This window comes from Diabrotica undecimpunctata, chromosome 6 (genome assembly GCF_040954645.1).
Source record: "Diabrotica undecimpunctata isolate CICGRU chromosome 6, icDiaUnde3, whole genome shotgun sequence".
Lineage (NCBI taxonomy): Eukaryota > Metazoa > Arthropoda > Insecta > Coleoptera > Chrysomelidae > Diabrotica > Diabrotica undecimpunctata.
The window spans coordinates 114,489,327-114,501,944 of record NC_092808.1 but is presented as its reverse complement, the minus strand read 5'-3'; the positions used below and the strand labels follow the sequence as shown (position 1 = coordinate 114,501,944).

Sequence of the window (12,618 nt, the reverse complement as noted above, 5' to 3'; positions counted from 1 at the left end):
GGAATGCAATTTTTAGTTCATCAAATGTCGACATGGATATCACTTAGCAGTTAATTTTGCATGCTGATCACGAATCCGGTGTCAGATTTGCTCTATCTTGACGTTTTATGCGCGTTTCGGGTCACTTCCGGTGTCGGATAGCAACCGGAAGTACATATTTAGATTCGTCTCGACGAGACCTTTCGATCCATATATACATTGTGGGGTCTAAAACTTAAAGTAAATTTTAACTTCCGGTCATCTCAAAACCGGAAGTGAATTTTTGTACCAAAAGTATATCTTGACAATCTCATACGTAATACTAATAATATTTCGAAAAAATATTTTAATTATCTAATATGGTTTTTGAGTAAAATGGTGGACAAGAAAAGGGCTTAGCGTTTTAGTATATAAGATGTGACTCTAGACAATTTAACACAAGTAAATGTGCATAAAATGAAATCTAGAAATAACAATTTTCTTTTAAAAATAATATTTGCATTATGTATAATATAACTTACTTTTGTATGTTGAACGTAGTTAACTCCGAAGTTTTAGTTATATCTCCTGAAAAATCAGCACCAAATATCCAGTTCTTTAATGTATGTCTAATAAACCGATCATCAGGTATCATTTCAGTCAATTCGTTACCTTCATAATTTGGGTTTAGTGTATTGGCTTTCCAGGCCCACTAAAAAAATTAAGATATAAAACTCTGGATTCAAAATATTTTTCATCGAAAACAGACAGTACCAAATGTTAAAAAAAATTAGTTACTTATGATATATATGTACATAGATACTATATATATATATATATACTATATATATATATATATATATATATATATATATATATATATATATATATATATATATATATATATATATATATCTGTAGCCTGGTTTCAAAGATGGCCAACTCCATTTTTTTGAAAATTCAGATATTGACGGATTCTTGTGTAAAATAACATAAGGAATCCAAATCTAAATAGTTTTGGTGTCAAAAATGGCCAGAACAATGTTAAAACTGCATTTGAATAGTACTCTTGGTTACAAAATCGGCCAGCTCTCAAATATGTTGGTGACAAAAACGGCCATCTCCACAAAGCACCAATCAGATGGCTTCATTCTGTCACGTGACCTCACCGCCTCAGGTGAAACAGAAGACAGCAGTGAACTGAGCTATTCTGGTGTGTTGTGACTGGCGTTGTTTTATTGTTTAGTATTTTAAAGTTTTACTAATATACTAAAAAGATATTACTGTAATAAACCTGCAGAAATAACATGGAAGGAACTAATGTTAAAGAATCTCCTTTGTTGAAAGAAAGAAAGAAACTACCAAATCCTTCAAATTGGAAAAGAGCCAAACAGAAGATTTTGAGGTTAGTATTAAATCATAACCTAACATTGAATAAACTAATAGACTAACTTAAATAACATTCATTTAAAATTACTATTACTTAGGCCTAGGCCTAGTGATTAGAGTGAAAATGGAACAATTTCTAGTAGGCCTAACCTATTCACACTTCACATTATTTTTATTTTTCTTTAACTTATGTTAGAATAAAATAAGTTTCCCTGACATAAAACAGTTTGTATTTTGGTTTTGAATCCAATGTTTGTTTTAGGTGCAGTTCAAAGGGATTACCTGATGCTCCTTCATGTGGCCACAGAGGGAAGAAAAATTGCAGTTTATTGAAGATGCAAGATATAAATAGGTTTCATAGTGCATTTTATTTTGAAAAGACAAAAGCCAGCCAAGATGTTTTCATTCTTAAGTATTGCACAGCAGAACAACCAAAAAGAACCAGACCAGGAGACGGATCAAGACATACTAAAGGCGTAACCTACCAATATTGTATTAAAACAACAGCAGGAAATAGATTAGAGATATGTAGGAATACATTGGGAATCGCAAAACACAGAGTTGAAGGTATTTTCACAAGATTTAAAAAAGACGGATGTCTCATCCCCGTGGAAACTCGAGGTGGTTATAGGAAGGCTAACATATATCAGAAAAAAATGGATTCTGTAATACATTTTGAAAAGCAGTTTAAAGGCACAGAATCACATTACAGTAGAGCGAGGAGTACTCGTATTTATCTTGATTCCACCCTGTCTATTTCTAAAATGTGGAAGATGTACGAAGAATCCGTTGTTGATGAATTTAAAGTTAAAGAGTCGTTTTTCCGACACATATTCGTAACTAGGTTCAACATTAGCTTTAAAAGGCCTTCGGCAGATGTGTGTTCAACCTGCCTTCAGTACAAAGAAAAAATTAAAGTTGAAAAAAATGAAGCAATATTGCAAACGCTTAAAGCAGAATACACTGTTCACACTACCCGTGCTAAAGGGTTTTTTAACCTTTTGAAAAAAGATGAACCTAATGTTGCTATAATGTCGTACGACATGCAAAAAAATATGCCTCTGCCAAAGCTCTCAGATCAGAGTGTGTACTATTCAAGACAGTTATACTGCTATAATCTGACGATAGTTTCTGGATGTTCTACTGCAACCGAAGCTTTACGCAAAGAAAATGTATCAATTTACTCTTGGGCCGAATACGAAATGAAAAAGTCTTCGAATGAAATAGCCTCTGCAGTATTTGAAGAACTTGAGTGCAGATCTAAATCTGGTTACTTTGAAGGAAAAGACACCTTAAGGATGGTAGCTGATGGGTGTCCAGGCCAAAACAAGAATACTATTGTATTAACGATGTGCATTTCTTGGCTGCACAGGACTAAAACTTCAATCACTACAGTGGAGCTTGTGTTTCCTGTTACCGGTCACTCATATATGCCTAGTGATAGAATTTTTGGTGGCATAGAACGAAGTTTAAAGAAAAGAGATACAATTGTGCAGCTTGAAGAGTATCATTCAGAATTTAGTAAGCATGGGACAGTCAAACTTTTAGGAAAAGACTGGACCAACCAAGATTGGACGTCAGAAGCTAAAAACTGTGTTAAAGACCCAAAAAATCTTCATTTCAAAATTTCACAAGTCAAAAAGTTAATTCTGACCAAGAAATAAAAGTCAGTAACTGTCAGTGGCAAACAAATCTATAGTTTCCCAATTAATTCAAGTTTGAGTGTCATGAGACCAGGGAAAAAAGTGTGGAATATAAACCCAACTGAACTTACGCTTGGAGTCAAAGTGAATGCGTTAAAAATTAAAGACGTGCGGGTTTTATTACAAAAACATTATGGTGAAAAATGGAGTGAAATGGAAAATGTGGAATGGTATCACGAAGTGATAAACAATAATGAAATGATGCCTGAAAATTCACTTCCTGAATGTGAGTGCTTAAATAATGCAGACTGTGATGAAGTCATGGAAGTCAACCAAGTTGTAGTGGACTTTTGATTCAGAATTATTGTAAGATTCAGATATTGTCTACCAATCAAGCAGGTATCTAAATAACTTTTGTAGTTAGTGTATTGATCGGGTTTTTAAATTTTATTGAAAAATATTGTATTAGCCCAATAAATTAATATTTGTAACACATATTTCAACTTTTTTTATTTTCACCAAAAAAATCTTCAGTATATTACTGCTGACTTAAGATATTAGCGACACCATCAGCAATATTTTTGGTGGCAAAAACGTCTATCTCCACATGTTGGTTACAAACACGGCCAACTCCATATTTCAACGTTAAATATCCCTTTAACTACAGTAAAAAGCATAAATATTATTATTCCAAGATGCTCTGGAAATCATTATTAATCAACAAAAAAAAATTCAACTGTACCCATTTTGTGGAAGTAGTTTAAACATTTTTTTACCTATACTGAAAATTTTGCTAAACGGAGTTGGCCATCTTTGAAACCAGGCTACAGATATATATATATATATATATATATATATATATATATATATATATATATATATATATATATATATATATATATATATATATATATATATATATATATATATATATATATATATATTAATAAATACAAGCTGCTTCGCGTCATAACGACGCCAAACAGCTTCCTTACGATTCCGCAAATTATTTAAAAGTACAAAAAGTGGTTGATCTTCTTCTATTGGCGCTACAACCCTTTGTGGATTTTGGCCTGCTTAACAACGTTTTTCCATTCTGCCTCTCCATACTTTCCTTCGCCACTGCCTGATGTTCAAATCTAACGATATCTGCGCTCTGCATTAACTCATCTAGTTCATAGTTCATTTTTATTCTCCCAGAACCATCGTTACAATGAGTTGATCCAAATATCTTTAATAATAGAAAAGACCGTTAAGATTTGATTTCATGTATAGTGCTTCTACAATTCGCTTATACCTATTTCGTCCTTTTTAGGACCCATCAGAGCGCCTCTGTAGAAAGCCTTCAGGGCTTCCTTTATTTTTAAGCAAGAAAAGAAAAGCGTAGCATAGACGTTGCAGAGTATGTCATAATCATACAATATATACGTGCCACAAGTGCAAAGTTCATTTGAACACCAATTGTTTTTCGAAATACCATTCTTGGTGATTTAACCAGTAAAATTTTGTGAAATTACATTCGAATTTCTTAAGGGTTAACTTAACCCATAAAATATGGGTTAAAGCTACTTTGTAGCAATTTAAATTTACCTAAGACGTCGGGTGTCACTGGTAACAATATATAATTGCTTATAGGGGGTTGAAAGGGAGAACTGAACAATTACTGTGCTGAAGATAGGGTAAGCAAATAAATTGAAACGTTTGCGAACGGCTACTTGTGTTTTGGTTGGAGAGCTAGGTCGTAGATAAGGGTTTCTTTATTTGAGGGACTGGAAGGGCTAACTACAAAGAAAAAAGAAATCAAAAAAATACTTAGGACAGAGATTTCCTGGACAACAATACACAAAAAGATTCCTAAACTATTTAAAACGACTTTTAAAAAAATCCTGTTGGAAAATAAAAAAGGAAAGGTTTGAAGGAGGAAAGATATACAACACCATTCAAGAAATGAAAAGACTAAATATCGACCTGATGGGAATCAGCCAGATGAGATGGCCAGGCTCGGGACAGTGCTGTGTGGATGAGCATATAGTACATTATACGGCAAACGATAAACCACATCACTGGAATGGCATAGAGGTGATTCTGAGAAAAAGGGCGCTGGGGCTGTGATCAGCGTGCTACCTCTCTCTGATAGAGTCATTTTGATGAAGCTGCAAGGCAGACCCGTTAATACGAACATAATTCAAATTTACGCTCCATCAGAAAAGCTAGAAGAGGATATCGAGGAGATCTACGCACTTGTACAAAAAGCACTAAAATATACCAAGAAGAACGAGCTTATCATCACCATGGGTGATTTTAATGCCAAAGTTGGCAAAAGCAGAATAGAAGACATCGTCGGACAACACGGCTTAGGCGAGAAAAACGAAAGGGGAGACCGACTTATCCAATTTTGTCGGGAAGAAGATTTTACCATTGCTAACACCTGGTTTAGACTTCCCTCGAGACGTCTTTATACGTGGAAGTCACCTGCAGGTACAGCCAACAATCTCATCAGAAACCAGATAGACTTTATTCTCATTAACAAAAGCTTGAATTCGGCGAAGACCTTCCCAGGAGCAGACGTCTCATCGGACCACAACCCATTAGTGGGCTCTATAGTAGATAGAACTCAAACTAAAGAATCTCATCAAAAGTAAACCTAAACAGAACCTGGATTATGACACTCTAAAAGACCCCGTAGTTCGTCAGAACGTAAGAGATGTAATGAGAGAAAAACTAGAAACCGCTAAACAACAAGAACAGAGTGTAGAACAAAAACAGAGTTATATCAAAGACGTCATGCTAAATGCGGGAAAACAACATCTGGGAAAGAAAACAAGAGTAAAAAATAAAGAATGGATGACTGATGACATTCTGCAGATGATGGACCAAAGGAGATTAATGAAAAACAGGAACGCGAAGAAATACCAAGAAATCAACCAAACAGTTAAAAAATAAATACGAACAGCCAAGGAGACATGGATGCAAGAAAAATGTAAACTAATCGAAGAGCTCCAAGACTATCATATAAATATCCACCGAAAGATTCGAGAAGCCACTGGTCAATACAAGAGGAGAAATACATACCTCCTCATAAACAAAGACAGGAACCTGGCGACGACAGTTAAGAAGTTGGTGACCTGGAAAATGTACATAGAAAAACTTTTCTGGGACTACCGAGGTAACCTTCCAGAAATAAATTGCATGACAGGGCTGTCAATACTAGAAAGCGAGGTGAAAGCAGCTTTAAAACAGTCTCAGAATGGTAAAGCCACAGGTCCGAACGAAATCCCCGTTGAACTTATTAAGGTGATGAGCGAAGTTAGCACGAAGGAGTTAACTGAATTGTTTAACGCCATATATGATTCAGGTAATATCCCAGAGGAATGGCTATTGTCAACATTTGTAACACTACAAAAAAAAAAAAAATGATCTGCGAAAACGTGCGAAGATTTCAGAACTATCAGCATTATAAGTCATGCACTTATGATTTTTCTTAAAATCATACATGCCAGAATTTACAAGAAATGCGAAGAAAATGTCGGTGAAATGCAATTTGGATTCCGCAATTCCATGGGTACACGTGAAGTGCTTTTCACCTTACAAGTCCTACTTCAGAGATGCGCGATGTCAGTTGTGATGTCTACATTTGTTTTATTGACTACGCCAAGGCATTTGACCGTTGCCAGCACCAGAAGATGGTTACCGTCCTACAAAGACTAAGATTGGATGAGAAGGACATTCGGATCATCATAAATTTATACTGGAACCAGCGTGCTCAAATCAAGGTCGAAGACCAGCTGACCGACCAAGTAAAGATCATACGAGGAGTAAGGCAAGGCTGTGTGCTCTCGCCGACTCTTTTTAATATATACTCTGAGAAGATTTTTACTAAAGTCCTCACAAACCTAGAGGTGGGAATCCGAGTGAACGATGAATACATCAACAATATCCGCTAAGCCGATCGCACTGTATTACTAGCAACCAGATTAAATGATCTACAAGCCTTACTAGACCGAGTGAAAACTTTGAGCGTAACATACGGACTAGACTTTAATCAGTCGTGCAAATTTAGATCCCGGGGCACAAATGGCAGGTAGCGAAGTGATCCAGAGAGTCGACAGATTCACTTACCTCGGAACTACCCTCAACTCACAATGGGACTACGCTCAAGAGATTAGATCCAGAATTGAAATGGCACGGTCTACATTTATCAAGTTGAGATCCTAGCTGTGCTGCAGTGATCTCAGTTTGGGAACCAAGATGCGGATAGTGAGGTGCTACATTCTTCCAGTGTTACTATATAGAGTTGAAGCCTAGACACTGAGGCAAGCCACAGAAAAGCGGATTGAAGCCTTCAAGATATGGATCTACAGGAGGATACTAAAAATATCGTATGTGGATCATGTCACCAACGTCCTACAGCGCATGACAAAAGGAAAAGAAGTGCTAAATTTAGTGAAAGAACGTAAGCTTGAGTACCTCAGCCACGTGATGCAGAACGAAGAAAAATATCGAATTCTTCAACTCGTTACGTAGGGTAAAGTATTTGGCAGGAGAGGACCGGGACGCCGTCGTATCTCGTGGTTGAAAAACCTCCGACAATGGTTTGGGATGACCTCCGCGTTGCTTTTTCGCAGAGCAGTTAACAAAACCATGATAGCCTTGATGATCGCCAACATCCGGACCGGATAAGGCACTGAAGAAGAAGAATACATTACGTCTGTTGGCTATTCTTTGGCTTTCCATAACTGCTTGACGTTTATTTATTGTTTTCAATTTAGAGCCAATTTTCTTTATACAATTTTGAAGACTTTTCCCACATCAATTCATGTTCCTACCAGTTGTTTCCAATTTCTTTCTTATTATTTCTATTGCAAGTATTTCATTACTTCTGTAGCAAGTATATTGTAGTTTTCACACAGGTATCCGTTGTAAACAGAGAAGGGATCAAACGTTGCCGCAATATAAGTGGCATACAATATGTTACAGAGACCATACATTCTACTTTTTTTCATTAGTTCTAGAAGTTTATTAAACACCCACTCCTTTTTCGCTACTGTTCTGATGCATATCGATGTCCTGTTATTAGTCAAGTGGATTCTGCATATTTTCCGCAATTCATAGAGATTGACGTTTGAGCAGAAGAAGCTATTTGAGACGCTTCCTACTCCATTAACAGTAAAAAATTTTTTCTGTTCTAATGTAAGAAGCAGTTGGATTTTACTTTGTTTTCATTAATTTGTATTACGATTTTTCTATTAAGTTTGTTAACCATTTGATTGGCGTAAATAATAAAAAAAAATCTACTACAAATAAAAAACTTACATATAAATTTGATTTACAAATACTAATTACTTAAGTATGAATATGTTAATCTCGAAAAATAAGTAAACAAAACTAACTTCCAAACCTGGGTAGTTCAGCGTCAGATAGTGATTTAATGCACAAACAAATGCCCCAGGAGCTTCACATAAATGCAGACTTTCAAGCTTTTTATTACTCACAGCACAAAGTGGAATTACAGGAAAATGTGCCAAGATTTCATAAAATTTACACCATGCCTAAAACAGAAAAATATTTACATTTTAATAATACGTTATAACCATTTCATAACAGCTTAAAATCTTATTTAAAAAGTTTTTAGTTGCTGTGAAAGCCTAGTTTTAATATAAATCTTTTACATGAAATTATCAAAAATTTCTTTCATCATCACTGGCTCGACAACCCTTTTTGGGTCTTGACCTGTTCCAGGATTCTTCTTCTCCATTCTAATCTGTTTCGTGCTGTTTTTCTCCAATGTATTATTTTTATGGTTGTTCTATGTATCTCAGCTTGAGTCTTCTACTTGTTCTTTTTCCTACTGACACTTGTTTACTTATTTGGTTTGGTATTTTGTCTTCTTCCATCATTTCCACCTTTCCCATCCAACACCGATATCCTACTTTAATAAATGTTGCGATATCCGGATCCTGGTGTATTTTGTATAGTTCAAAGTTGTATCTTCGCCAAATTCCATTTTCTATCTCGCCAATGTTGTATTCTCCTATTGTTAGATTTTGGAGCTGCCTTATTTCTGCGTTTTTATTTGTATGCATATATTTTTTTATTTTAAGCCCATTATTTTGTGTAGCTGGTTCTATTTGATTGAATGCCTCTGTGATTTCTCTTCTTAACCTTGGGGTTATGTCGACATCAACTGTAAACGCTAGACACTAACACTAACAAAGAAAATATAATTATTCTCTTATTATTCTTTCAAGCATGGTGTCGAACAAGATGCATGATAGGACGTCTTCCTGACGTAGTCCCTTTTTTACAACTATTGTTTCCGTTAATTATTTTTGTAGCCGGAGTTTACGTTCAACTTTTAGAGTTTCTTATATTAACACTATCAATTGTGTTGATATATTAAATTCTTTCACTGCTTGTATTAAGAATTCTCGAAGAGATAATGTGTGTCGATGTATATTACTTGTTTTTTTCGAGAATCTGTCGTACAACAAATATCTGGTCTATTGTTAACTTCTGTCTACAGAAGTCACACTTTAATTTCACACAATTGCACTTTATTTTGTACGCTGTATTCAATAGAGTGATTGCACAGCAGTTTCCACATTCTAATTGGTTTCCTTTTTATGTAATGGTATAATATTAATGATAATAAGGTATCAGGCACGGATGCATACTGTCTCCGCAATTATTTAATACACTGCTCCAAGAACTTAACGCACCACTTTAAAACTTATGATATAACATGAAGATATTAAATGAAAAAAACGCATTTGATTTAGTATTAGTTTACTTTGTAAAACAAACAGATTTGGTGATGTTTTCGCTAACCATCTTCAATATTCATAAACTTAACACAATCTTAAAACAAACAAAATCGCTAATTCTAAAAATTGAAATTGTTAATTTTTTTTGCTTAATAAGACGTATTTCCACCCTGCTACGAATGACAGCTTGGTATCGAGGATTCATACTCCAAATAAGCGGTCTTAAAGTATTCTCATCCAGTTCATTCCAAATTTGGACAAGACGTTATTCCAAGTCCTGCAGAGTGTTTGGTTGATTAGGAAAATTCCGCAGACGCCTACCAAGCAAGTTGCAAACATTCTCTATAGGACTGAGATCGGCACTATTTGCTGGCCATCCCATGCAGTCGATTCCAACTTACTCTAGATAATTTTGCACTATATTTTCAACATACGGCATAGCATTATCATGCTTTAGAACAAAATTTAGGCACAGAAAACATGGAAAGACTTATTATCCAAGCAAATGTAGAAGACCGAATATCGCGAGGAAGTTCCCCAACAAAATGGATCGATTAGTTTACAGGAACATGCAAAAGACCTATGCATGAGTTAAAAGAAATACACGAAAATCACGATGGCCACTACACTCACTCCAGAGGTCAGAATTGAAGAGAGAGATAATAATACCGCTATTCCACTCCGCTGGTAATTGCTTATTCAAACATATCTTTGTTATCAGCTTGTATTGTTTTTAATAATGCGTCTCCTCGTTTTTTCAGCAGCTCCGATGCTATTTGATCTGACCCAGTGATTTATTGCTCTTTAATTTGTCTACTCCTGTTCTACTCTCCCTATTGTTGGTGGACTCTTTTCTCTGTTGTCTTCTTCGTCTAATGGTATAACAGGTTTCGCCTCCCTCCTATCTCCCTCAAGCTTTTCCTTAAAATGTTCTGTCCACCTTCTTAATATTTCTTTTCTAGTATTATTTTCTTCTTTGTTTAAGTTCCATGTCTAGTACTTCTTCAGCTGCTTCTTCTACGATATTTCTGCACTCTTCCCACTCCTCAATTATGTTTTAGACTGTTTTCTAGTTTGATGTTTATATTTTCTTTACAATCTCTAGTTCTGTTCGTATCTTTGAGTCTATCTAGATTTTATTCTTCATGCTTAGGACCTCTTTCCATTTTTATGTTTGAATATCTGACTGTTACCATACTTCTTCTTCTTCTTAAGGTGCCATGCATTTCTGCGTAGGCGTCCACCGTACATCGTCTTGTCAGGTGAGATGTTAAATATTCTGGATTAAATAATTCTGTTTTTAGCAGCATTGCGAAGCATTTCATAGCTGTGGATTCCTGTCCATTGTCGAATATTGCGCAGCCATGACATTTTTTTACGTCCGAGACCTCTATCCGTCCTGTTACCATACAATTGGTGTTTAAAATAATTTCTTTGCCAATATTTTATTTACACCATACTTCTGAAATACCAATCTAGCGTTCTTAAAAAAAGAGATATATTCTCTAGCCAAAAACAAAAGAATTTCCAATGAAATTATGTCTAAATCACTCACTAGTACTGACACCTCCCTCTGGATATACACCGTTAATCTTAAATAACAACTATTTTAAAAATTTATGCTGCAACTTTTCAGTAAACAGAATATGAGCTTCATAAAAAGGGGACCAAATTATAGAGGCATATTCTAGCTTACAAAGTACATACAAGAAATATAGCAATTTGACAGTTTTTAACAAGATCCTGGCAGTCGGAAACCAAGATCCGGCAGGAGAGGTACACTTGAAGAATATGAGGCCTCTCAGGTCGTCAGCAAGCGAAACCCTCATATCCAGAAGGAAACCAAGAAAAGCATTGGTTTAGAGAAAATAGAAAAAGGACGAACCCTAAGACTGGCCACATGGAACGTGAAGAGTTTATATCAACCAGGTAAGCTGGACAACCTAATAGCTGAAATGGATCGCCTTAAGATAAATATATTCGGCAAATAAATCAGTAGTTGGTTTTACTCCCTACTCAGAGAGATTGATGATGATTCAATTGCAGACATTCTCTAAAAAGATAAACATTGCACAAATATATGCACCAACTGCCGACAAAGATGAGACCGAGATAGAGAGGTTCTACATGCAATTGAACGAAATCATAAGATCCACAAAAAAAGATGATGGGTGATGGGAGATTTCAACGCCAAGGTTGGAAAAGGAAAAGTGGACGGATGCGTGGGGGAATTTGGCTTGGAAGAAAGAAATGAAAGAGGGGACAGACTAGTCGAATTCTGCCAAAGCGAGGAGATGGTAGTAATGAATACAAATTTTAAATTACCTAAAAGAAGACTTTATACTTGGAAATCACCTGCGGATTCAGAAGACAACATTGTTCGAAACCAGATAGATTACATTTTAATAAAATCTAGATATAAAAACGCTATAAAGTCTCTGAGAACATACCCCGGAGCTGACATAAATTCAGACCATAATCCATTAGTAGGCGTAATGCAGATAAAATTGAAGAAGATCCAAAAACAAACAAATATACCACGGTTTGATGTCTCAAAGATAAAAGAAGAACCTATACGTCAGAGCTTAAAACAAGAAATAAATGATAACTTAAGACGTGATAAAAACAACAGATGTTAATGACAAATGGAACATGGTACAGGAAACTTTAATAAAGGCAGGAGAAAAGCTACTGCAGACAAAAATAAGAAAAAAACAGAGATGGATGACTTCAGAAATCTTAGATCTAATGGAGGAAAGAAGGAAACATAAAGGCAGGAGTAAAGCAAAATACAAGGAACTACAGAGATTGATAGGAAAGAAAATAAAAGAGGCCAAATCCATCTGGCTTGCTAATCAATGCAG

General features: G+C 35.4%; 2 protein-coding genes across 3 annotated transcripts in view; one reads left to right on the top strand and one right to left on the bottom strand.

Annotated features, from left to right (window-relative positions):
- The window catches only part of LOC140443757 (uncharacterized), a 63,749-nt gene that overhangs the window by 18,368 nt on the left and 32,763 nt on the right, over window positions 1-12,618 (top strand). The gene's annotated exons all lie outside the window — the stretch shown is intronic.
- Window positions 1-12,618, bottom strand: part of LOC140443190 (cap-specific mRNA (nucleoside-2'-O-)-methyltransferase 2-like) — a 31,880-nt gene that overhangs the window by 7,014 nt on the left and 12,248 nt on the right. The window contains exons 2-3 of the mRNA XM_072534299.1: window positions 8,381-8,539; window positions 501-670 (exon numbers count right to left, since the gene is read on the bottom strand). Coding sequence (XP_072390400.1) covers window positions 501-670; window positions 8,381-8,539 — 329 coding nt within the window. The remainder of the gene's footprint in view (window positions 1-500; window positions 671-8,380; window positions 8,540-12,618) is intronic.